At 58.4% G+C, this 26,749-nt stretch overlaps 1 protein-coding gene across 4 annotated transcripts in view; it reads left to right on the forward strand.

The window, feature by feature from the left end:
- Nucleotides 1-5,621: 5,621 nt before the first annotated feature.
- Nucleotides 5,622-26,749, forward strand: part of ADGRL1 (adhesion G protein-coupled receptor L1) — a 44,030-nt gene continuing 22,902 nt past the window's right edge. For 2 of the 4 annotated variants that reach the window (XM_070416177.1, XM_070416180.1), the window contains exons 1-3: nt 5,622-6,433; nt 20,448-20,612; nt 24,144-24,357. In XM_070416177.1, coding sequence (XP_070272278.1) covers nt 20,543-20,612; nt 24,144-24,357 — 284 coding nt within the window. In that variant the 5' untranslated portion in view covers nt 5,622-6,433; nt 20,448-20,542. Of the gene's footprint in view, nt 6,434-16,379; nt 18,891-20,447; nt 20,613-24,143; nt 24,358-26,749 lie in introns of those variants that run through there. The other 2 variants (XM_070416179.1, XM_070416178.1) reach the window with 2 other exon arrangements.

Below are 26,749 nucleotides of genomic sequence, written 5' to 3' on the forward strand. Positions count from 1 at the left end.
TGGCCTGGAACCAGGGTCAGAGTGAGGCCCAAAACTCAACCATTAAGATAAATCACGCTTTAATGCAATCTTTTTAAAAATAAAAATCCATGCAAAAAAAAAAAATCCACAATGAACAAAATGTTGAAATCTTCAATAAAAAATCAGTATTCCTGGCTTTTCCTTCCCAGCATGGTTGCGCACGGCACTCTTACTGATCCTGTGTTTATTTTAAAAGTTGGTTATTTTGGTCACCATGGATTTTTGGCACGATTTTGGATTTTTTAAATATTGCATGGCAATACTATTTCTCTTAATTACTGAAATTTTTTGGCATCCTCTTAAGTTTGTAGCCCAGAAAGTGCCTCACTCCCCTCACTCTAACGCCAGCCCTGGCTAGAGCCTGGCATCCATAGGTGTTTGAGGATGAATCGATGAGGAGGAGGGAAGCTGGGAGCCAGATGACCGCCAATCCCATGGCCCCGCTTCTTGCTCCCTGCACAGCCGGCAGTGGCTCCAACTGACCAAGTCTCTGGGTCACACAGGCTTGGCTCAGAACCTGACTGTATTTTCACGACTTGGGAGAGTTATGAAGCCTCAGTTTTTCCTCCTGGAACCTGGGGAGAAAGTACCCACCTCATAGGGTCATCATAAAGAGTAAATGAGACTGTCAGTGTTAACTCGAGCCATTTCTCAGCTACCTGGGCCTCTCCCAGTCACCACAGGCACCTCCACTTGAACATCTACCAAACCAATGGAACTCCTGAATCTAATTAACCTCCAACCCCCTCCCCCCCGCCACACACACACACACACACACACACACACACACAGTCCATGGTCTCCATCCTTCCGGGTGCTCAGGGCTCAGCTTTGACTTGCCTCTTTCCCTTATATCCAACTTCCAATCTATCTGCTCCACCTTCAGAATCCACCCAGAATCCACCCACTGCTCGCCTGCGTTGCCACTGCTCCCAGCTCTACCACCTGGGTCAGTGCAGTCACCTCTGCCCTGGTCTCCCAGCTCCTGCGCTTGACCTCCACACTCTGTTCCCCCACAGTGGCCAGAGGGTGCCTGTGAACACCTGAGCTGGGGCATAATACTCCTCTGCTCGAGAACCCTCCATGGCCGCCACCTCACTCAGAGCAAAAGCCCAAGTCCTCCCCGTGGCACACCAGGCCCCACAGCCTGCCCCATCGCCTCCCTCCGCTCACCTTCTCCAGCTGCACAGGCCCTCAGGGCACCTTTGAATACCCAGTGCGTCTCTGCCTCAGGACCTTTGCATGGGATGTTCCCTCTGCCTGGAACCCCCATCCTCCAGACCCCTCCCCTCCCCCCCCCACAGACACACACACTCCTTTCTCATCACCTCAGGCCTTTATCCAAGTACTACCTTCTCAGAGAGGCCTTCTCTGACCTCCCCTATCTAAAGTGCAGCCATCACCATGCCCTCCTGTCTTCCTTCTTTCATGTTCTCCCGTGGTACTCACATCTGACATTCTGTGTCTTTCATTTGTCTGATTTCTTACCTGCCTTCCTGATTAGAATGTCAGTCCCATGATCAGAGAATCTCTGTCTGCTGTGTTCCTACACCGGGAACAGTGCTTGGCGCACAGTAGGTGCTCAATAAATATTTGTTGCCTGACTGGTCTCCCCCCCTTCCCAAAGACAGCACTTGGAATGAATCCTTTCCCCCTATCCTCCCAGCCCAATGCTGAGACCTCTTTATTTTGCTTTTCATTCGGATGAGGGTGTAGAACAGGATGGGGCCCAGGCATTGCCTAAGGTGGGGGTACAGGGAGCCTCCAAGAGAGCCAGTGACACACAGAACCACACTGGCCTACCCCTCAAGATTCAGACAGGCCCGCCACCCATTCCCTAGCACCCTACTCACTTTCCAGAGCGAATTCCATCCATGCCTCTGTGTCTACCTCACCCACTAGAATGAGAGTCCCTTGATAGGGCTCCTAGTCTTGTTTGTGGGGCCCTAGGTCATCAACACCCAGCACTGCACCATGTAAGGTGCACTCTGTGAGGAAGAAATGTAAGGAGTGAAATGAACACTTGAACTGGATGCTGAAATGACTGGGTCGTACATCGTGTGAGTGTGTGTGTGTGTGTGTGTGTGTGTGTGTGTGTTCTGAGGGAAAAAAACGCACACACACAACAGGCTGGGATGGTGGAGGCCTGGGCGTTGTACTGGTTCTCCTGAGTCGGAAACGTGTTTCTCCTATTTTCTCCCCCCAGCCCCAGGGCACCCTCACCCCCCCACCCCCTGCAGAACATTAAGAGTCTGAGGTAGGACCGTGGGAACCAGGGAGTCCCACCTGAGGCAAAGGATTTGGAGCAATGGGGAGGGGAGGGTGGAGCCCAGCACCCGGGATGGTCCGTGTAGGGGATGGGATGGTCAGTGCAGGGGACGAGGCAGTGGGCGAACACAGCGACAGCCAGAAGGCACAGGTGAGCGGAGGGGTGTCTGAGGTCGGGGTGTCAGAGGTGCTAGGTGCACAGCATATAGGGGCCCAAGACACGGGGGATCAGAACGCGGGGTGTCCTAGGCGCGGAACATCCTGGCTGTGGGGACACCGGGTGCACAGAAGGTGGACGGGACATGGGTATCCAAAGGCTCGAGGCGCTCTGGGCGGGAGAGTCCGGAGACACAAGGTAGGGTGCGCCCTGGAGTAGGGAACAGGGCGTCCCGGGCACGGTACCAACCCGCGCGGTGAGGGGCACGGGCGCCCGGGCGACTGCGCGCGCAAGGACGCGCTAGTTCCAGGAGCCCAGCTGCTGGCGAGGCTTCCACTGCGGCTGCGCAGCCAAGGGTCTGGGCGCAGGGATGCCGGCTCTTCCGCACCCCAGCTTCTCCCCATCCTTCGCCTCCTGAGCCCCTGGCCCATGAGGTCAGAGACCATGATGGAATGGAGGCTGGCGAACCGATCCCAGTCGCGACCAGGGGTGCTAGGAGAAAGAGGCGGGGCTGGGAGGGGATTTTTCCAAATTGAGCCAGGGGTTCCTTAAAGCATGCCACCTCTTTCCCTCATATAAATAACAGCCACCCCTTCTCGCAGCCTCTGGAGAATGCAAGTTAGAACCACCTCCTAGGCAAGCTCATGGGTTCCTGGGGTCCGCAGGGGGAGGTGGTCGGGCTGAGTAGGGACGGAGGGTGGGATGGTGGGGGGAGGCTTGGAGCCAGAGGATGCTGGAGGTGCCCAGTCCCCCACCCCGCCCCCTTTCGGTCCTGCTGGGTTTATAGGAAGCTGGCTGTCTGGATGTGGGTGGGTGTCCTGGTTGCCCCTGAAGCACTGTACTCACTACCCAGCATCCATGAGGCCTTTCATGGATCTACCAGGTCTGTTGATAAATCTACAAGTGCGAAATTGAGGCGCCCCAACCTACCCCATAATCGATAGATTTGCTGCCAAACATAGACGGATGGGATCATTTCCGCACACATCAACCTCTGCTTCATTCCCATCTGGTCCCTCAGATTCCGCTGTCTGGCCTGGCCACCCAGAATCCAGGCCAGAGCTTTGGAGCCATGGAGGGGGGCATGAAGGTGGCCCATCTACACCCTCCACCTCGAAGTTTGGGGCACAATTGTGACCCAGGTTCCAGGCTATGAGAAACCCTACCCAGTCCTGAAGTTGAAGGCTGTTCATAAAAGAGGGTGGAGGGTGGGGGTTTGCCACAGGGGTTACCTCTGGTCACCCAGCCAGCTTGCAAGTCTAGTGGCTCTGCCTTTCCCTAAGGTCAGCTACCAGGGCGTGTTTCTCAGAAGGGATTCTTAGAGGCCATGTTAATACATTTAGGCTTTCTTAGATACTCAGTTCCCAAGCAATTCTGCCCCAAATTGTATTTGCTACCCAACCCCTCCCACTGCCTTTCCCACACTCTCCCTATTCCTCCCCTATTATGCAGAACCAAGCTTGGTTGACAATGCATACTCTTCTCTGGAGACAGACTGGGTTTGTCCCCCTCCCCATCCTTAGCTCACCCCCTTCCTCTGTCATTCAAATCTGGATTTGTCTGCCGGACTCCTCGCCCCCATTAATGGCCACCCTGGGTCCGCCAGGATTCAGCCCTTACTTTGGACTTGGCTTTACTGTTTAGGCTACACTTGGATGGACTCCTTTCCCCAAGGATCAAAGCCAGGTGTTTGCTCCTCCCCATCCATCAGTCTTGAGTTGCACCCATCTTTCATAAAATGGAGCCAGCAGCCAGGCTTCCAGGTCTGTCTCCCCAGATCCTCACCGGATCTTATTGCTTGGGACTTTTGGCTACTCCCCTCTCCAGGACTCTTCTCCCTTCTAATTTCCTCCCAGCCCCCACCGTGCACTGAGTTGTCTATTCTGCTGAAGTGTCTATTTTTGGCCTGGGTCCCGGTTTTATAGCCCCCACTCTGAGTCTTGGCAGTCACTGCTATGGCTCCAGGGATCCACGCCAGATCGGACTGGAAAGGGGGTGCGGGGCTCCCTCTGCAGCCTCAGCCCCAAACCTGCCGGTCGCCTCACTCAGCCAGATGCCTAGGACCTCGCCGGTTCATTGCCTTACTTCTTCAAGTCCAGTAGCTGCACTGTAGCTGTTAGGCTGTGTAAATCCGTGCCGGGTTTTTGCTCTTGCCAAGAACCTAAAATTCCCTTTTTTTCCCTCTCATCATTCGCCCCCCCCCCCCCCCCCCCAAAGTGAGACGTTTGAGGCGTTTCTAGATACTAACCTCCCCCTAACTCTTCCCTCTGCTCCAGGTGCTCGGTCAGCTCCAAGCCCTTGTCCCGTTGCCCGGGGTCTTCTGCTGGGGTCTTGTCCCGTCCCGGTGACTCCAGTCCTGGCTTTGCGGTCTTTCCTCGCCTTTCACTGTAGGTCTGTAGTCCCAGAGTGGCAGCCTCCTCAATGCAAGCCGGCGCATTGCCCCTGGATCCTGAAACCGCTTTTACCTTCCCGCTCCGGTGCAGCCAGCGCTCCAGGTCCCTTCTTGCCGGGGTCCAGACTTCCTTTTGCCCCTCCCGCTTGCACGTCGCAGGCGAAAAGCTGGGGGTAGCTTACGCCTCCTCAGCAACTGAACGGCCCCCTCCTGGAGCCCCCTGCAAGCACAGGTCCGGGAACACAACACCAGGTCTTACTCGTTTCCACTGCATTAGGCATGACGCATTACTCCGTCTCCCGAGGAAGGATCCGGACCAAAATTTGCGTGCCCCGCGAGCATTTGGCCGTGTCGCAGCTCCCCATCTCCCCGTTCCTCCCGTCTCTGCCTAATCCGACCCGGGTTTTGCATACCCATTCCTGATCCCTCATCTTTCCCTGCGCTGGGCTCTTCGCCTCTCCTTTACTTTCCTGCCTGCATAATCCGCTCCGGGTCGTACTTGCGCCTTTCTCACCCCCCCCCGTCCCCTCCCCCCGCCACCCTCCCCACACACTCCCCGTTCCAACGCTGGGATCCAGCACCTCGCCTTTCCTCTCACCGCTTTCCCAGGGGGGCCGGGAAAGGCGAAGGGGAGAAAACTCCAGCCCGGGTTTTCCGGCCGGCCCTCGGTGCGCCCGGGGAGGTTGCAGAGGCTGGTCCCGGACTGTGGCTCCGGGCCGGGTTTTGCTTGCTCCCGCCGTCCCCCTCCCCGAGCTGGTGCGCCGGGGAGCGGGGCGAACAGGCGGCTTGTCATTGCTGGTGCCCGGCGCCGGCTCGGTCCGCGCGTCCTGCGGTGCCCACGGGCCCGGCCCGGCGCCCCCCTTCCGGCCGCCCCGGGGGCGCGACGCCGCCGCGCCCGCTTCCAGCCGCGTCCCCGCCAGGCTCCGCGCCGCCCGCCCCCCACCTGAGCCCCCCACGGCCACTGCGGGGAGCCCGAGCCGTCGGCGCGGGAGCTGTTGGCGCTGCGGCGCCCCCGCCCCGCTGTCTGCCGAGGAGGCCCCAGCGGATGGGGCAGCGCGGGACCCGGAGCTGCGCCGCCGGGCGGCGGGGGGCTGCAGGGGCGCCCCTGCTGCCCCGTTAACCCCGCGGCGGCGGCGGCCGCCGCCCCCGTCCGGGGGGGCTGGGAAGTCTCCTGGGCGCACACGTGCCACCTCCGTCGGAGCCGCGAAGCTGCGGGGGAGATGCAGGCCGCGGCCGGCACCGCCTCGGGGGGCTCCGCCTGGCCCCAGCCCCTGGAGCTCTGACGCCGCCCCCGCCCCGCCGCCTCCCTCCCCTGGAGGGGCGCGGACCCGTTCGCCCCCTACCTCGAGCCGCCACCGCCGCGAGGGGCCCGCCTTTGGAGCTCTGTGAGCCTCATTTTTTTATTCTTTTTATTTGGTTGGTGGCGGCGGTGCTGGGCCAGAGGAAGGAGGGGGCACGGAGGCCGCTCTCGCCCAGCCACCCCTCATCCGTTTCCCCCCCCGCCCCGATTCCGGGAGATGTGCCGGGCGGGGGGTCCGGGTTCGCGGAGCCGCAGGAGAGACGCGCAGGGCCCAGCTCAGAGCGGCGCTGGACAGGTGAGTGTTTGCGGGCCCCGGGCAAGAGGGACGCCGCACCTGGGCCAGGTGTGCGGGCCAGGAGGGAGAGGATGGGAACCTGGGTCTGTCTGGGCCGCGAAGGGGGAAGGGATTCTGGAGCCGCTGGTCACCACACCGGCGCCGGAGGGGAGTCCGGAGCGGCCCGCACCTCATCTCCACCGGCGATGGGGCCAGGGGGGGCGGCCCCCACGGAGCGCCGGGCGCTCCGGGGTGCAGATGGGCGGCCGCGGGGACCCTGCGGGGGGAGGGGACGGCCAGTGTGCCCGCGCGTGGCTGCGTGTGCCCGCGCGCGCACCAGCCTTTGTGGGGAAGCGGCGCGGCGGTGCCTGCGTGTCCCCGGTGCGTGTGCGCGCGGGTGCTGGGCGCCCTGTTTGTGTAGGTGTCTGGGTGGGAGCCGGAGGGTGCGTGTGCGCGCCGCGCGCGGGCCCGGGCCCCGGAGGGGCCTGGCGGAGGGCTGGCACCGCAGGATTCCGGGCTGGGGGTTGTTTTTCTCCGGGAAGCGGAGGCGCGGGGCGTAGGGAGGGGTCTGTCTGGGCGCCGCTGTCGGGAGGAGCGGGGCAGCCGGCAGCGTCGTCTCTCCGTGCTGCTCCGTTGAGCGTGGGAAGCTGTCAGGATGGACCCACTGGGATTCGGGCTTCGAGGACGAGCCCGCTCCCGACACCAGGTGTTGGGGTTTCCATCGCCATCCTCCCACCTGAGAGTCCTGGGACTGGAGTCTGGGCCGGAAGGGGGTGGGGAGCGCTGTGTGTGCCCCAGCCGGGACCAGCAAATGCCCCCCAGTGCCCCCCCCCTCCCCCCCCCCGCCTAAAGGCAGCTCCCGCCTGTCCGTGGCCCCCGCCAGCATCCTGGTCCTGCTCTCCAGGCAGCACCCGGGCGCATCCTGCCCAGGCCTCGTTGCACCTCACTGTCCGCCTCTTGCCCCTAAGTCCTGGCCGCCGCCCGAGGCAGGGCCCCCTTTCTTCCCGGGTCTGCAGGACCCTGAGCCTGGGCTCATCTGCCCACATCCAAACATGTGGTGTGAGGGGAGCGGGGGAGGGGCGCAAAATGGCTGCCAAGATGGCTGGTCGCCTCTGCCCGCCTCCCTCCCTCTCTCCCCTCTCCCTCCATCTCTCTCCCGCTCTCTCTACCTCCTGGCTTGCTCTGCTTCCTCGGCTGCTAGGAGTCACCGTCCAGAGGGGGTTGGATGATGTGGGCTCAGGTGTGCGGGGCACCTGCGTGGATGTCTGCTCGGGCCCGCTGACCTCAGATGCTGCTGGAGAGGCCTCTGGTCTCCCCTCCTCGCTCCTCAGGGGCTGGCGGAGCCTGTAACCTGACCCAGACCCAACCTCCTCACCCGGGCTGTCACCCGGGACTGGCTCCCTGCCCTTCGCGGGTCTCCCAGGCTGGCACCCTGCATTGATCACTGGGTGTCAGGGCGCCCCACAGAGGGACCGGCTGTCACCCTGCCGGCCCAGGGCCAGGGGCTCCCTGCTCCCTCCGGGTGGGCCCGGGTCAGGCCCCAGCTGTGCGGCCAGTTGACTGTGCCTTCCTCCCTACTCCCTTCCTACTAATGTTGAATTTATTACTTAAAAGGGGGATGAAAAGGGGGAGAATAAGAGAAGGAATACAACCTTCATTATCATATCGAGAAAATTATCCGTGATTTTCCTAACTAGCAATTTGCCTGCCATGCTGTTCAGAACTGACTTGCCCATTAATTACAGAGATGAAAAATCATCTGGAAAGAGGAAAAGGGAACTAATTCGATCCCTGGCGATAATCTCACCCGTGCACTGAGCCACATGCATGCCTGTGCACATGGCAATGCCAGCCCCCTTGCTGGCATCCCCACCTTCCTCTTCCTCCGTCTCAGTGACCTCCTGCAGGGCCTCAGCCTGCCCCATGCTTGTCACTTCTGCTCTCCAGTGCCCTGCTAGGCCTGCCCTCCCTCCACTGGGCGCTGGTCCCAAACCCCACTGGTGGAGTGGGGAGTTGGCTTAGGGCTGGATCACTGATGGTGCACTGAGGTCTGCCCTTGGGTGTGGAGATGGTGCCCAGGATGGGGGGAGGGTGGGGAGCTGGGGACCAGCGCATCTGGGCTGTGGGCCCTGAAGGGAGGAGGTGGAAAGCAGGAGACTCAAAGCCCACTTCTATTCCCAGCCTGCCCTGGGGAACCCCTTCTCCTAGGGAGAATCCAAGGAGGACCCTGTGAGTATGTTGGGGAGGGGCTGGCAGGCGCCTGGGCTGCTCCTGAGACTGGTTGCATCAAGGCCTGAGCTTCAGGACGGAAGACCTGTGTGCAGGGCTGTGTGTCATCTGCATCTTACGTGTCTGTCCTCCCTGCGCGCCCCCAGCTGATGGGAGATGGTGTGGCGCTTCAGCCCCAGTGTGGGCATCTGGAGTTGGGTTTCGGATCCCAGGAAGTTGCATTGCTATGCCCTCGGGTGGATGCCCTTAATGGGGAATAGGAGTGGGGTCCCTGTCCTCCCCCCCATTTGCTGGCCACTGGGAGCTCCATCGTGGTCTCTGCCCGCCTCCTACCTCTCCAGTCAGACGGGTGGCCAAGGACACGGAAGGCTCTGGTTTCTGTGTGGGCTCCTCTCGAGGATCCGATTTCCAGATGCCAGACACTTCCCTCCTCCAGGCCCCTCCGTGGGGAGGTAGAGGGAGGGGCTCCCGAAATGGGGGTTTCCTGGGTCTGGAACCAGACCTGACCGCAGTGACCCTGGAGGTGCGTGCTTGAGCCAGCATCCCTCCTGGGCGGGGTGTTGGCCACCCTAATGAAAGAGAAAAGTGGGGTCCCAGGGAGGGAGAAATCCAGTCCTGTTCGCCGTCTGTCTGTCTGCACCTGTGTGTACCTGTTCTGTGAGTGATCGGGTGGTGACCTGGCTGAACCAGCGTGTGGCCACGTGTCATCAAGCTGGTCCTATGTTCATAGGGGTCTCCTGTGTGCTGGTGTTGGTGAGCTTTGCAGAGGGGCTGGCCCTGTGTTTGTGTGTGTGGCTCCACGTGCGAGCAGCTATGTGTATCCTATGTGCACCTGCAGGTAGGTACCCAGGTGTGTGTATCCCGGGCTCCTTGGAATTAGGCCGGGCCGCCTCTTTAGGCAATCTGTGACCGCTTGCCAAGTGCCTCTCCACCAGGTGCCCTGCTGGGAATGCCATGGGGACAGTGGCCTGGCCCTGCCTCATGGAGCTCACAGTCCAGTGACACATAAAGGATTTCAGTCAATGGCTCATATCATAGGAGCTGGGGAGAAGGCTTGTGTCTCCCCCTTCAGAGCAACCAGGGTCCCACGGGCAGCAACCCCTGCATTCGAGAACTACAGCAATCCCAGGCCTGGGCATCCTGGGGTCCAACTCCGCAAAATCTTCCCATCGCCCCTTCCCCTTCGCCCCCTCTCTCCTTGCTGCTCCTCCAACATGCAAAGTATGATTCTACCCCAGGACCTTTGCACTGGCTGTCCTTCCATCTGGGACCTCACCCAGATATCTGCAAGACTTTTGCTCCCTCACCTGCTTCAGCGGTCACCTCCCCAGTAAGTTTTACCCCATGCAGCCTGTTTAAAATTGCAGCCTTTCACTCACCCCCTTGACTTTCCATAGCACGGATGGCTTTTTCCACACTCTGTAATTTCCTGATTTGTCCCACCTCTTTGTTTTTTGTTTGTCTCCCTGACCAGGATCCGAATGCTCAGGGAATTTGTTACTTGGTTTTTGTTTCTGGATCCCAGGTGCCTAGACTCCTACCTGGCCCACAGTAGGTGTTCAAGAAATCTCACCTGAGTGAATGGGAGGTGGCCTCATAATGGACCAGAGACCTCTGGGCAACTCCCTTAGTTGTGCATAGTGAGGGTTTCCCATGGCCCTGGACCCCTCAGGGGAATTGAAGGCTGCCTGCCAGAGGCCAGGCTAGACCAGCTCTGCACCTGCCCCCTGGCACACCTGAGCAGACTGTCTCCGAGGTGGCTCCATGGTACATGCGGGCGAGGGTGTCTGAGTGGGCAGGTGGCTTCCCTGTGGGGCTGTGTGTGCTATGGAGTTTAGAGCCCAGAGGAGGAATTGGGGTGGGGGTGGGGGGGCCTGCCCTTGCCAGGGGTAGGAGTCCCAAGGTCAAAGCCTGAGCAGCCCCTCCCCCACCTCCGGGGGAGGGGGTGACTGAGCCAGCCTCTCATGAAATGGAACCTGTTTTTTGGGTCTGCTCTGGCCCTGGAGACCTAGCCCAGTAGAGGCCCCTTCCCATCCCCCCAACTCCAAAATTTGGGGAAAATAAAAATTTTAATAGATATTGAGGCTAAAAATAACCCTACCCTCAGTCCCCCCAAGCTAAAAATACCAAGGCCCCTTCCTCAGAGGCTAACATACCCAGGGCTCCTGTCTGCTGATGGGGAGGTGGTCCAGGCAGGTGAGGGGCCCAGGGCAGTCTCTCAGCCATGGCAGTCCTGACATTGGGGTCACATCATTCTTCGTTGGGAGCTGTCCTGTGCATCATAGGACTTTTAACAGTACCCCTGGCCGCCTCCCATTCAATACCAGTAGCACCCCCTCCTCCCACACACATGCCCACACCTAACACCCTAAAGACGTCTCCAGACATTGCCAAGTGGCTGAGGGTGGGAGCAAAATTGGTCCCCCTTTCCCCCCCACCCCGGGTTGAGAGCACTGCTCTAGATCAGGGATTCGCAGACTTTCTCTGTGAAGAGCCCGATAGTAAGTATTGGAGGCTTTTGTGGGACACTTACCAACTCTTGCCTGTTTTCTCCTTCTGCCTCTTCTCAAGCCTTTAAAAGTGGCAGAACCATTCTTAATTCTCTGGCTGTTCAAAACAGGTTGAGACCGAGCCCTAGGTGGTCAACTCCTGCCATAGAGCACCCCCAAATTGCCCTTGGTAATGGAGGTTGGGGTGCCCGTGGATGCACCCTCATTAGCAGAGGGGCAGCCTCATTTGGAGTGAGTGCAGTCTCCCTGCCCTCCCCTCCTCCTCTCCTGTGCTCACTCCCCACTGTCACCAGGCCTCACACATGCACGGGCTGCTGGCACCCTGGTCCCACCCTTCGTGGTGGGGCACACAGAGGAGCCTCGCCTGGCCAGCCTGCAAGTCAGGAAGGGTTTCCCAGAAGATGGTGCTTGTCAGCTGTGGCCTGGAGGGAGGAGGAAGGATAATGTGGAGGGAAGGAGAGTGGGAGAGAGGGGCCCACCTTGAGGTCAGAAAGAAGGGGGGTGGCTCAAAGGCAGCGGTTCTCAACCTGTGGGTCGAGACCCCTTTGGGGGTCTAACGACCCTTTCACGGGGGTCGCCTAAGACCATCGGAAAACACACATATAATTACATATTGTTTTTGTGATTAATCACTATGCTTTAATTATGTTCAATTTGTAACAATGAAATTGGGGGTCACCACAACATGAGGAACTGTATTAAAGGGTCGCGGCGTTAGGAAGGTTGAGAACCACTGCTCAAAGGGGAAAAGGAAAGATGTTGTTTCAAGGCTGGGCATGCAGAGGAGGCTGGAGGCTGGTCGCTGGTCAAAGGGGCCAAAGGACCGAGTGTGTGAGGTTATGTTTCTGTTTGTTCCTGGGGATGAGACCTGTGGAAGGGTTAAGGCCCACAGGACAGGGTCTGAATGTCTGGCATAAGCTACCTTAGGCTGCTGTGTGGAGCACTGCAGAGGGCAGGAAGGGAGGCCAGGAGGCCAGCAGGACGAGGAGGCAGCTGCCAAGGCAAGGGCTCCAGTGAGGGCCTGGAGACATGAGAGATGGGCTGGTATGAGGTTTTGAAATCTGAGTTGACATGAGTTGGTGGATGGTTGGCCGGAGGGCAGACGAAAGGGGGGATGGGAGAAACTGCAGGTTTCTGGTTTTGACAGTGGGTAGACTGGAAAGAAGAGGGTGGGAGTGGGGAGCACCCACCACTCTCAGGCCTCCCGTCAGCCCCCCCCAACCCCCCCGCCCCCCCCCCCGCCCACACACACACACACACACACACACACACACACACAGTCTAATCACTCCTCACCGTCAGGAGTCTGTGGACACCTGAGTCAGATGCCATCTTTCTCTACTCAGAACCTCCCTGGCTCCCATCTCAGAAAAAAAAACACCAAGTCAAGGCCCTGCATGGTCTGCCCTGTAACCTCCCACCCCCCTTTCTTTCCCCTCTTCCCCTCTCACCAGGCGAAGCTACATTCCACATCCTGCCTCAGGGCCTTTGCACATACCGTTCCTGCCACTTGGTGGGATGGCTCACCTCCCTGAGACCTCTGCCAAAATGTCACCACCGCAGAGAGGCATATCCTGTCTATTACCTCCACCCCCATCTCTCCCCTTCAGGCTTATTTTCCCCCAAAGCAATTGTGACTCTGGGTAACTAGTCACTGAATGGATGACCTGTTCTCTGGGTTTGTTTTGTCTCAGTTCATTAAACAATACACCCTCCTGGCCCAGGGCTAGGCATGCAACAGAGCACCAAGCAACCATGATGGTGGTTTCCCTGGAGCAAAAGGTGGAGGCCCAGTGGACTGCAAATGTGGATATGGGGAGAGACCTATGCAGACCCAGTAGGCAGAGCCTGGGGAGGAAAGAAGGTGGGAGGCCCAGCACTGTGTGTGTGTGAGAGAGAGGGGGGGGGGAGGCGGGGGGGCTGAGAACAGGCACCTTGGGAGGACAGAGTAGATAGAGTAGGTGATGACAGAGTGGCAGGAGATCAGGGCCTGAGACTCTACATTAGGACTGCGAGGCCATGGGGAGCCATGGAGGATTGCAGGCAGGAAGGGACATGCTTGGGCTTTCATTTTGCAATAGGGTGGAGATTGAATAGAGGGGGAGTGGCACATAGAGGGGGAAGCCCCTGGGAGAAGGGGATACTTTGAACAGTCCCCACTCCTTTGCAGCGCAGTGCCACTCAGCAGCCAAAGTTATCTTTTAAAACTTACAAGACAGGCAGACCCCACCCAGTGGTGTTTGCAAATAAGTAAGATGCATGGCTGGAGTGCGGTGGGATTTTCAAAAGCCAGAACGGGCCCTGGTGGGTTTGGCTCAGTGGATAGAGTATCAGCCTGCGGACTGAAGGGTCCCAGATTCGATTCCGGTCAAGGCCACATGCCCAGGTTGCTGGCTCAATCCCCAGTAGGGGGCGTGCAGGAGGCAGCCAATCAATGATTCTCTCTCATAATTGATGTTTCTTTCCCTCTTCCTTCCTCTCTGAAATCAATAAAAATAAATAAATAAATAAATAAATAAATAAAAGCCAGAACGGGACGTAGGAGTGCTGGGGCCAGCAGGGCCTCCCTGACCTGGGAGAGGGCCACCAGGCTGGTGCAGGGGGAGAAATGATGGGACTGGACCAGGGAGGTGGCGAAGGGGTGGGGAGAAGTGAACAGACTCTGAAGGGGAGGCCACAGGAGCTGCTGGGGGTGGATGTAGGGATAAGAGAAGAGGGTTCCAGGATGACTGTACAGTTACTGAGCACCTGGGAGGATCAGCTGCCCGCTGCTGAAATGTGGCAGGATGGGAAGATGAATGTTCAGCAGGGATCCTGCCTCCCCTGAGCCCACAGTTCCCTTCCGGAAGGAGGGCATGTTCTGGGCATTCTCAGGGCAGTGGTTCTGTCTGTGCGAGGTAGATTTGTTAGCCTGGAATAGGGATGGGGAAATCGTCTCAGACAGGCCAAGAGCCTGCCCAAGGCAGCACAGCAGATTCAGACCCAGGACCTGCCCCTTCCCCACTATCACGCCTGAAGACTTCCTGGAGGAGGAGGGCCTGTGAGCTGGGCTCTCAGGCGGCTGAGTTTGGGGAGGGCTTAATCTGCGAAGGATGGAACAGGAGATGCTGTGTGGAGCGGGTACTAAGGGCTCAACACCCCATTGTCATATCGCCCCCCCCTCAGGCACTCAGACTCCCACCCACTTGAGCACAGAGGGTTGCTATGGCACCTGCACTCTAGGGCAAGCTGGAGGCGCCCCCTCTGCTCCAGCATCCCGTTCTCCTGTCACCTGACTACCCCATCCCAGGGCACCCGAGGACAGCGCCTGGGCTGCAACACCCACCACTGGGTAGCCCGCTGTACCCCCACCCCTTGATTTGAGACCGATGGGATCAGGTGCGCAGGCACCAACACTGAGGCAGGTGAGAGGCAGGTGGGCCACCTGCCTGACCTGGTAGCCGGACACGCCTGAGGCCCATTCCCTCCCTCAGCACGAGAGCAGCGAGCCCCGTTTCACTTGGGTTCAGCTGGGGCCACTCAGTCACTGAGGTTCAGGTTGGCGACAGATGCAGATCCAGGCTCACCTGGCCCTGAAGAGAGTGGAACCTCCAGGACTGTCCAGCTCTGAGGACTCTCAATCACACAAATGCAGTGGGGGCCTGGAGGGGGACTCCTGGCCCCCAGGGTCTCCCCAGTTCTCAGCGCCCAGCCTGCAGGGCCAGCCTGCCTGCGTTCAAAGCCCCCTTAGCAGTTGGGTCTCCCCGGGACCTCACCTTCCTCATCTGTAAAATGTGGGTTACCCCCTTTTACTCGGTCCTTATGACGATTAGGTGAGGTACGTGGGCGCGGTGCTCGCACGGGCACAGTGTCAGCTGCTATGCCTGGCATCTCGGGTGGCTCAAGCACTGGAGATCCCAGCAGCCCCACCACCCTGCAGTTTGTGAAAGGTTCCCCGTAGTTGCACAGTCCAGGGTCCTGCCGCTATCTGCCTCCCACCTCCACGTGTCCTGACCCCTGTGTGACTTTCCTAGGCCGATAGGACAGAGTACCCTAGACTAGGCGGCTCTAATAGCAGAAATGTGTGGTCTGACAGTTCTGGAGGCTGGAAGTCCAAGATCGGGGTGTTGTCAGAGATGGTTCCTTCTGGGCTCTGAGGCTAGAACCGATCCCGGGCCTCTCCCCAGCTTCAGGTGGCTGCCGCAGTCCTTGGTGTCCCTTAGCTTGTGGAACCATCACCCCGACTCTGCCTCCGTCTTCACGTGGCCCCAGGGGCATGTCTGTGTCCTCACCAGCCCTACTGGTTAGGGCCAACCTTAAGGACTTCATTGTAACTTGGTTACTTTTTAAAAATATATATATTTTATTGATTTTTACAGAGAGGAAGGGAGAGGGATAGAGAGTTAGAAACATCGATGAGAGAGAAACATTGATCAGCTGCCTCCTGCACACCCCCTACTGGGGATATGCCTGCAACCAAGGTACATGCCCTTGACCGGAATCGAACCTGGGACCCTTCAGTCTGCAGGCCGATGCTCTATCCACTGAGCCAAACTGGTTAGGGCTTGATTACTTTTTAAAAAAAATTGATTTCAAAGAGGAAGGGAGAAGGAGAAAGAGAAACATCAATGATGAGAGAATCATTGATAGGCTGCCTCCTCCATACTCCCTAATGGGGATGGAGCCGGCAACCCAGGCCTGTGCCCTGACTGGGAATCCGAACCAGGACCTCCTGGTTCACAGGTAGATATTTAACCACTGAGCCACACCAGCCAGGCTTGATTACTTCTTTTCAATAAGGTCCCATCCTGAGTCCTGGGGGATAGGACTCGAGCATATCTTTTTGGGGGGAGGATAAAATTCAATCCAAAATAACCCCCTCTGAAGGTCCCAGGGATGGTCAGACCTGGGTCTCCAAGGTGGCTCCCACATACCCACGCCTGGCCTCCCACCTAGGTGGGCACAAGGTGTCAAGTGAAACTCTGGTGGAAGGCGGGCACGAAGTCAGGCCAGGAAGGGAGGGAACGGGAGCCGCAGTGCCGAGCTCCTGACCTGGGGCCGGTTCTGGGTGTGCATGGGGCTTCCTGGGCTTCCAGGGAGGGGACCTCAGGAGCAGCGGGGCAGCCCTTGGGGAACACTGGTGCCCCTGAGGCATTGGTGCCTAGCCAGTGTGGGCCAGGCTTGGCCCAGGTTGCAGGGCACATGCCCCGTCTCCTGCTGCCCCCACTACCATCCTTTGTCACTCATCTTAGTTCATTTGGTAAATATTTGTTTGAGGGCCTACTGCATGTCTAGGCACCAGGAGACGGTCTCAGGGACTTCCATTCTCCTGGGGGTACAAACGCAATCCACGGCTGCACAGGTAAAGTCACCTGGGAGAGACGTGCTGCAGGGACACGGCACTCACCATGGGCCAGGTGTGGCCCTAAGTGTTTCACACGAATGAATTCGCCTTATCGCTCGGCTATCCTGGGAGGTATCCCCGTTTTACCAAGAGGGAAACGACCTAGGAGATTACAGGATGGCGGGGACCGGGTGGGCAGGCACAGACTGCAGGGTGCTGTGATGCAGGGCGTTGGAGGCCCGTCCGCGCCTCTGAGGGGTGCACATCTGAGCTGAGATCTGAGGGATGTGGAGCTGGAGACACAGGCAAGGCCTTGTGGTGGGAACTGGTGGCTGGAGCCTGGGGGGAGAGGGGCAGGAGTCAGAGCACGTGTGGCCTCATGGGCTGTGGAACCGGAGCCGGTGCAGGGGTTTAAGCTGGAGAGCGATCTGTCCAGATTGCCTTTGACAAGACCCCTCTGTGGAGACACCCTCTGTGGAGACAGCCCAATGTCCGTCTTTGGATGATGGATAAACAAAAGGTGGTTCATCCAGCGGACTATTACTCCATCATAAAGAGGAAGCTCTGACATGCTACAACTTAGATGAACTCGAAAACACATGCTGAGTGAAAGAAGTCAGCACAGGGTTGTATGATCCTATCGATATGAAAAGTCCAGAACCGGCAGATACATAGAGACAGAGGGCAGGTTAGTGGTTGTCGGGCTGGGGGGAGGGGGAGACGAAGATTTTGCATAAGAGGCACAGAGTTTCTGTTCGGGGTGATGAAAAAGTTTTGGAAATAGATAATGATGTTGGTGGCACAGCATTGAGAATATAATTAATGCCACTGAATTGTATGGTTAAAATGAGTGATTTTATGTTATGTGTGTGTATATATATATATATATATATATATATATCCGTAATTTTTTTTAAAGGCCCTTCTGTCTGCTGGGGGAGCCTGGAGTGTGGGAGTAAGAGAGGCTGGAGTGCAGGAGGACAGAGGTCAGGGCCATCGGGGTAGACAGTGAGCCAAGGTCTGGAGGGGGCTGCCAAGGATGGATGGGCCTGCAGTGTTCTGGAGGCGCAGACCCAGGACTTGCTCCTGAACTGCATGTGGGGGATGAAAGACAGAGGAGCCAAAGGACTGAGGTTTTGGCCGAAGGACTGGAGAGGACGGTGGGACGGACCATGGACTGGTTGATTTGGGGGCTCTGTTTTGGTCTGGTCCGGCTGAAGGTGTGGCGGAGACTCACGGAGGTGTAGTCCGCGAGGAGGGAGGCCGGGCTGGAGCTCGAATGTGGCAGTGGTCACAGTATAAACAGTGGCTAAAGCCGTGAGGCTGGTTGGGATCCCTGCGAGCGGGTTAAGGACAAGGAAGAGGCCTGACGACTCTAGCTGGGGCCCCAGAGTCCTGGGTGCAGCCCAGGAGGAGGGAGAGGAGCCACCCCGCTCAGAGGGATGCTCCCTGGGCCGGACTCGTGCCATGCTGTGGACAGCACCCTCTGACGGGTCCCAGCTGAATAAAAATAAATAAATAAATAACTATTCTGACAACATTTATTTGCTCTTCCGCCCTGGCCCTGCCCCTGGACCCAGCCCCGCCCCCAGCCCACTCCCGCTTAATCGCCAGTCCCCTGTCTTCAATCTCTCATCTCCACAGACAACTGGTCAACCTGATCACTCTGACCCGCCGCCGGAGACAAAGTCCGGGCTTGTTTACGCAGACTGTTGTCCTTCCCAGAACCCTGCAGGCTCAGACTGCTTAGGGGACTGGGGTCAGGGAGGGGAGAGGTCAAGGTCAAGGTCACACAGCACATAAATGGCCGTCAGGAACCAGACCCACATGGGTTAGCTGTCCTCAGCCCGTCCTCCCCAGCATTAACCAGCCGCTCACCGGTTTAACTGCGTCAGGGAGGGAGTGTCCATCAGCCTGGGTCAGTGCCTCTCCTGAGGCTGGGAGGTGGGGTGGGGGAGAGAAATGAGGTGGTTAGGAATGCCCTTCCCCCAGGGTAATATTGTGAAATGAACAGAAAGTGTCACAGGCCAAGTCTGGTCAGGGTTGTGGGAGGAGACAGTTTTGGACAGCAGAGGGGCAGGGAGGGGGCAGAGAAAGAGCCGCTGCAGGCACGGGCACAGGGACTCAGGGCTGTCCTGGGAAGTTGCTGTCCCATTTCACAGGAGAGGAGACTGAGGCCTGTGTGGGGTGGGGGTTAAGGCCTCAGTCTCCTCTGACTATCGATATGAAAAGTCCAGAACCGGCAGATACATAGAGACAGAGGGCAGGTTAGTATGCGGGATCCTGGGCAGCGTTTCAGGCAGAGGAAACAGCCCAAGCCACGGCTGGGAGGGTTGGGGGGAGAAGCGGCTGGAGCACTGTCGGAACGGAAGTTTGGAGAACCTGGTGGCCCAGATCACCCCCAGCCTCGACCCTGGTGAGGAACGGAGACCCCAGCGGAAAGCAGAGGGATCTGCGTCATTAAATGATCCCTCAGCACTGAGTGGAGGGCAGGGGGAGGCGGGGAGGAGGCCAGGACAAGGTCCGGTGCGTCAGGGTAGTGGCTTGTTCCCGGTGGTGGCCTCGAGGGCCAGAAGTGGGCGGATTGGCGAGACCCTTGGCAGGCAGAGCGCACAGGATTGCTGACGGAGTTCATGAAGGGGAGGGAAGAGGCAGATTCTTAGGTTTGGGTCTGAGATTCAAACAGATATTTGCCACTGTGTCGGGTCTGTGCTAGAAGCTGGGGGTGGGGATGAGCAAACAGCCCACCGATCCCTGCCTGTGCAGGGGCCATTCCGCGCCAGCTCGGAGATCATTACTTGTGAACAAAGGCCCACAGGAGGGAGGGAGGGGAGGGAGTGGCCATGTGGGTAACGGGCGGGCAGAAGGTAGACGCAGAGGCAGGGAGGCCCTGGGCAGGGCTTGGTGAGGTGGAGGGATCGCAGGAGGCAGGGGTGGCGGCACAGAGAAGGGGTCAGAGGCGCAGCGGGGTCAGTCAGCAGGCTTTCGTGTGGGGAAAACAGGAGCTGGGCTCTGCGGAGAGAGCCCAGGCTGGAAGTAAGAGCCTGGGGAAGTGTTGGGTGGGTGGTGGTGTTGAGACTGTGGGGCAGGCTGGGATGACAGCCGGAGAGGACGGAGCGGGGCTTCATACGTCATAGGGCTGGTGAAAACACGCGTGCTGGCCCTCCCCAGAGAACGTGTTTCTAGCAAGTTCCTGGCCAGGCTGGTGCTGCTGGGCCCGGGCCACACGTGGCAAACTGGGTGTAGATACAGCCAAGGGCTGAGGGAGATGTGGGCAGGCAACCTGAAGAGCATCCACGGGAAACCGAGGCAGCGAGAAGTGGGACGGAGTGACTGTGAGGGAGGAAATAAAGGGTCAGAATCTAACGCTGTCGGGGAGCGGGGGGGCGGGGGGGCTCTATAGGGCAGGGCACACGACCCTCAACCCTTCCTTACCCTCCCGGGCCCTGAGGGGGCTGCATCCTCCCTCCCCACCTGCCTGTCTCCAACTTACCCCCCACCCCCAGTCCTCTGGAAACAGTTGTCCCTGACCCCCAATTTGTGGTCCCAGCAGCTACCAGAGTGGGAGAGACAGGAAGTAGGGGGCTGGGGGCGGGTCTGGATTCCTGCCCATGATCCTGAGGGGGAGGCTGCACGTGGGGCCGGGATGCCTGGTCCCCACCCTGGATTCTCTGCTGGCTGAGGAAGCTCGGCTGGAGGACCGATGGGCAGGGTCGGGATTTCAGAACGGGGAGGCGGCTTCCAGAGGGTCCCTTTCCCCAGGAGGTAGGGTCTGAGGCCGGTCTGGTGCCATCCTAACACCTGTCACCAGGGGGCGGTTCTGTCTGCTGGGGTCAGGGTGAAAGCAGGGTGAGCCTGGCAGCTTCTGGCCAGAGGATGTGGCTTCTGCCGGTGGAAGTGCTGGATGTGGACGGGCCCCTTCTCCACGGCCCGCTGAGGGATGGCCCCCCCTCACTCTCCCTGTCCTCCCCAGGCTGGTGGGCCAGGCTGTGGTGCCCACCTGGTGATGCAGGGCAGGGACCCCTGCACAAGCCACTGAGAGCTCCGAAAACGTCCCCGGCCGCTACCATGGCCCGCCTGGCCGCCGTGCTGTGGAGCCTCTGCATCACCGCCGTCCTGGTCACCTCGGCCACCCAAGGTAGGTGCTGCTGGGGCCGCGCCTCCACCACTCGGCCGGGAGAGTGGGTAGAGCACTGAAATACCTCTGAACGACTTGTTAGAACCCCTACCCCACCCGCACCTCAGAGGAACCAGGCCAGAGCAAGGCTGGGTGGCGACACACCACCAACAACACTGAGGGGGCCCTAGCCCCTCACCTCCAACACCCAGGGGTCCCAGAGCCTGGAGTACAGCCTGTGGCACCCTGGGACTGGTACAGGCCTGCCTGGTGATCTGAGGCTCGTGTGTGTGGTACCTGTGATTACATCTGCAAGAGGCTTAATTAAAGCATGCCCATTGGCATCTATTTAAAAACAACTAATGACTCAGCTCGGCCCTGTGCCGGCCCCGGGATCCTGTGCATGCCACAGTTAGTGCCCCGAGCGTGCCCGTCCACCTCACCAGTTTCTCAGTTCTGGTCCCCATGGCGGGCAAGGGCAGAGCAAGGAGGGAGGCAGGGAGAAGGTGCCTGCTGGCCTTGGCCTTGGCCTTGCCTGGGCCACGCCCCCTGCCCACCCCTCCCAGCCCTGTCTGGAGGGCACTGGCAGTGGACACTGCTTCCCAGTGCCCCATCGTATAGCCCCACCTTTAGAGAGCCGCACAGGGAGGGGCTTCGTTCAGCCATGCCCAGGGCCTTGGCATTGCTCTGGCCAGCTGGTATCCTCTGCTTGCCCAGTGCCCGTGTTCTCTGCCCATCTGGGTCCTGCCCCATGGTCCCAGCTGGTCCAGGAGGGGCTGCTCCCACCCCCTGGACCCATCTGAGCCAACCCTCCACCCCCGGCCTGCCTCCCAGACCCAAGAAGGGCTAAAATTAGCCGCGGAAGCAGATGGCACTAGAGGAACACATGTAAAACTTTCCCCCAAGTGGGACAACTCCCCCCAGAAAACCCCAGGGCCTGGCTGCCATTCTCCATGGGTCCCCCCAGCCAACAGTGGAGGGACCCGGTCTTCGGAAAGAGGCCTGCTTAGCTCTGCTGCCATTATGCACTGGTACCTTCTCTTCGTCTGCAAATGACAGTGGTCCCCACATTGCAGCCTCCGGGCCACTCTGTGCATCCCCCCATCCCTCTGGCACCAGCAAGGCCTGGCTGGGACGTGTCTGGGAAGGTGGCTGCCTCAGCAGGCGTGGGCCCTGCCAAGCCCACTCTGTCCTGCAGAGACGGGCTGCCTTAATCATCCTCGTAGCAACAGGAATTAGACCCTGTTGCCTCACTGTTTACTGCTGCATCCACTGCGCCCCTCCCTCAGCCTGGCTCTGTGAGGTGGGAGCTGTCAGCTCCCGAGGGAGGGGAACAGGCACAGAGGTGGTCAGTGACTGGACGAAGCCACCGGCCAGGGAGTGGTGGAGCTGGGATTGAAACCCATCAGCCCAAGCTCTCAGTCCGCACACGGCACAGGATGGGGACTGACATGTGACAATGCTGGGCCTGCTCACGGTGTGCTCTTTCATTTTCACACACCCGGGACGGTTTCCCAGGTGATAATGCGGAGGACCCTTCTGGTGGCGCCCTCACCATTGACAGCACCATGCTCAGCACTTCCTTCACAAACATTCCTAGCACAGAATCCTCACAGCACAGCCCTGGGCTATGGTGCCCATTTTACAGATTGGGAAACCAAGGCCTGGGGAGGCTATAGGGGTGGCTGTCCAAAGGAGAGTGCATCAGAATTGCTGGTGGATGCGTAGTTCCAAAGGCTCCTGGCTTTCCCCCGAGATCCTGATTCAGCAGGCCTGGGGGGAGGGTGGCCATAGTTTGCATTCGGAACGACCAGCTGCCCTGTGATTCTGGTGCTGCTGATCCTTGGGCTGCAGCACGAGAAGACCTGGGGCTAGGGACACGCCTGGCCTGTTGTCATCTGGGAGGTGGCGAAGTCAGGCTCTATGGTTTCTTCCAGAATATGAGTTCCTACCCCGCCCCCATGCCTCTTCTCCTTGTGTGGCGTGGTGTGAAGTTAGGGCAGCACCCAAGATCACCCTCACTTTGGACACTAACTGCAATCAGGGGTCCCTTAGACCAGCGGTCGCCAACCAGTGATCTGTGGACCACTGGTGGTCCGTGAGGTCTGAAATGTTGGTGACCGCTGGTTTAAGGAAACCTTTGGAGCCGCCATTGCCAACCGGTGGTCTGTGGACCACTGGTGGTCTGTGAGGTCCGAAAGGTTGGTGACCGCTGCCTTAGACCATCCTCAAGTTTGATGGTTTGCCAGAAGAACTCATAGAATTCAGAAATGCTGTTAAACTTCAGTTACAGTTTATCACGGTGAATTGATGCAGATTAAAATCACCCACGAGACGAGGGGCGCGGGGCAGCAGTCCTCAGGCAGGTTTCATGCACGGAGCTTGCAGTTGTCCCCTCTTGGAGCCGTGGGCGGTGTTAACTCTCCTGGCAATGCTGGGTGACAGCACACATGTGCATTGCCAGCCTGGGAAGTCCCCCGAGCCTTGGGATTCACCATCTTTAGTGGGACTCTGATCACCCACCTGGCTGACCTGAATCTCCAGTCCCTCCAGAGGTCAACTGATACTTCATGACCCAAAAGCTCCCACCCAAACCACTTTGTTAGGTTACTAGGTTGTTAGCGCTGCTGTAACGAAGCCCCACAGATGGGGGGCGCTTACACAACAGAAATTTATTTCCTCACAGTACTAGGGGCTGGAAGTCCAAAATCAAGGCGTTGGCAGGGTTAGTTCCTTCTAAGGGCTGCAAGGGAAAGATTTGTTCCAGGCCCCCGTCCTTGGCTTGTAGATGGCCATCTCCTCCCTCTGGTCCCTAGGCCTGGCCTTCCTTCGTTCCAGTGCCGCCCCCTGGTGGTCAGCGCATGTCATAGCAAGCAATGGAATTCCCGCAGTGATTGGCAAACTGCGGCTCTCGAGCCACATACGGCTCTTTGGCTTCTTGAGTGTGGCTCTTCCTAAGCCTTAGGAGTACCCTAATTAAGTTAATAACAATGTACCTACCTATATAGTTTAAGTTTAAAAAATTTGGCTCTCAAAAGAAATGTCAATCGTTGTACTGTTGATATTTGGCTCTGTTGACTAATGAGTTTGCCAATCACTGCCCTAGGGGACACTTTGCATAGTAGGCTTTTATATATATAGATTAGTGCCCATCTTTATTGCCTCCTTTTAACTTGGTTATCTCTGTAAAGACCCTGTCTCCAAATTTGGTTACATTCTGAGGTCCTATGGGTTAGGACTTCAGCATAGGAATTTGGGGGAGGGGGCACAATTCAACCCCTAACAGTTAGCACAGACTATCTGGCATGGCCCAAGGCCCCCAGGTAAACAGACACTCTTATCAGGCTGAACATTCAAAAGGCTTGGAGGGCCCTCCCAGGTCCAGGCAAAGGCCGAATTCTTTTTGAGCAGGTTAATGACTTGAAAAGCCCATTTTACAGATGAATAAAGCTGTGCCTGTGTCCCAGGTTCAGCTAAGCTGGAGATGGCGCCTCCTCTGCGGGTCTTCACTCCCTCCCCTGTGCCCTGAGCATGATGTGCCCCCTCCCACAGGCCTGAGCCGGGCTGGACTCCCATTCGGGCTGATGCGCCGGGAGCTGGCATGCGAAGGCTACCCCATCGAGCTGCGGTGCCCAGGCAGTGATGTCATCATGGTGGAAAACGCCAATTACGGACGCACAGATGACAAGATCTGCGACGCTGACCCTTTCCAGATGGAGAACGTGCAGTGCTACCTGCCGGATGCCTTCAAGATCATGTCGCAGAGGTGAGGGCCCCATCGGGCTCTCAGAGGCAGGGTGGCGGCAGTTCCCGGAGTCCCTGAATCAGGTGCCTGTCCTCCGTGCACCCCCGGGACAGTGCGCCCTCTTCACCCTCTGTCTTCCTTTAAAGTTTCCCGAGCACCTTCTAGGAGCCATGTGAACAGCACCCCCCCCCCCCCAGCTTGTCTCCCTACCAGTCTGTACCCCTTCCCACACACCTACTCTCATGAGCCTGATGCCTCCAGAAGCTCACGCCAAGATTATAGGGAGGCGGTGAGGGCTTGCAATGTAAAAGCAACGGCAGGACAGGGTGAAGGTGTCCTGGGAGCTGAGGCGGGACCGAGTCTGGTCCGGCTTCCCTGAGGAGGTGACATCTGAATACAGATGATAAGTGCACGTGAGAGAGAGAATGTGAGTGCCCGGGTGCAACTGTGAGTGAGGGGGGTGTGCCAGGCAGAGCACTGAGTGTTCGAAGCTGCAGAAACCCCTCTCACACCCACAGCCAGCGCACCTCGAGCTGCTCAGTGCTTCCTTCCAATTAGACTGATTTGACCACTGTTTCCAAGTCCATGCCCCGCCCCTTACGCGCTCCCTCTTGCCTGCTACAGCCTGTTCCCTCCACAGCAGCCAGAGGGCGTCTGTGAGCGCCTGAATCTGGAAACATCCCTGTTCTGCTCAGACTCCTACCTCATTCCCAGCTCACAAAAGCCCAAGCCTTCCCTCTGCCTGCAAGGCCCTGCTCGCTCTGCCCTTTCCTCTCCAGCCCTCACCTCCTCCGCGCTCCCCCTCTCCCCCACCTGCTCCTCACACACGTCAGGCATCTATCTTCCCCTGAGGGCCTCCTGTGGGCCTTCTCATTGGCTGTTCTCCAGCAGCCGCTGGGCTCCTCCTCCCGCTCACTCAGGGAATTTCCACCTACCTATCCTCCTCCAGGGCTGCCGGACCACCCTCTAAAACCACAGCTCCCACTTCCTCGCCCCTTCTCTGCTTTGTTTCTCTCCTACCCAGACTTCCATCTGCAGTTCCATCAGATATCTTGCCTCTTTATGTGGTTTCTGTCTTCCCTCACTGGGCTGTCAGCCCCACAGGGACAGGGAACTGTGTCACTGCTGTGTCCGCAGCAGCAGGCACTCACTGAATTTTTGCCGAATGCCTGTGAGAATGCAGGGTTCACTCCGAGCCCAGGGCATAGAACTGGAAAAGGAAGGAGGGCTAGGGCCAGCAGCTCCTTGAATGCTGGCAGAAGGTTCTAGAATATGTCATTGGGCAGGGGCCCTGAGAGTTTGGGGCACAGGACAGGTGTGGGCAGATGGTTCAGCCTGCTTGGCCAGGCTGGAGCTGCCTCATCCCCTCCCTCGCACCCTTTCTCTCCCCAGCATCCATCCCCCTCCAGTAATCTTGCCCCCTTTCCCCCTCCTGGTCTCCTCTGCATGGGCGGTGATAGTCCAGCCTCCCAGTCTTCCCTTGGGCAGTGCCCCCTTCTCCTTGGAACCTTTCTCCCTCCCTCCTGCTCTCCAGATTCTCCCTGAGGGTTCATTCAGCACCGGCCCCGGGGTCAGTGGTGTCTCCCAGCTCCCAGCACAGCGACTGGCCCAGTTCCAATGGGTTGTCAGGTCCAGAGGGGGGAACACCGAGCAGGATGGTCACCGGGGCTGCGAGTGTCCTGAGGCCGCTGCTCCACTGTCTTAAAACCTGGAGGTGAGCCCTAGCCAGTTTGGCTCAGTGGGTAGAGTATCGGCCTGCGGACTGAAAGGTCCCGGGTTCGATTCAGGTCCAGGGCACATGCCCAGGTTTCAGGCTCGATCCCCAGTAGGGGGCGTCCAGGAAGCAGCCAATCAATGATTCTCTCGTCATTGATGTTTCTATCTCTCGCTCCCTCTCCTTCCCTCTCTGAAATCAATAAAAATATATATTTTTTAAAAATCTGGAGGTGCTTTTTAAAATTTTTTATTTTATTTTAATCCTCACCCAAGGATATTTTTCCACTGATTTTTAGAGAGAGTGGGAGAGAGAGGCAAAGACAGGGAGAAGTATCGATGTGAGAGAAACACATTGATTGGTTGCCTCCTGCACATACCCCAACCAGGGCTCAGGCTGGGGAGGAGCCTGCAACCTATGTACATGCCCTTGACCGAAATCGAATCTGGGACCCTTCAGTCCGCAGGCCAGTGCTCTATCCACTGATCCAAACTGGCTAGGGCAACCTGGAGGTGCTTTGTATCTGTTAGGGTACAGCTCACTGCTCTGACAGAGACACCCCAGAATAAATACAGTGAGGAGCTGACCAGACCATCAGCACCCGCTTCCCTCTTTGGTGCCTCCTGCACCCATCTCATCCCCCCTCGCTAGAAGGCCAGCGGCTTTCCCTTTTTCTCTATATGGAAGTGAAGTTCACAT

The sequence above is a fragment of the Myotis yumanensis genome, unplaced genomic scaffold (assembly GCF_028538775.1).
Source record: "Myotis yumanensis isolate MYYU_CA2020_CCGP unplaced genomic scaffold, mMyoYum1.0.hap1 SCAF_5, whole genome shotgun sequence".
NCBI lineage: Eukaryota > Metazoa > Chordata > Mammalia > Chiroptera > Vespertilionidae > Myotis > Myotis yumanensis.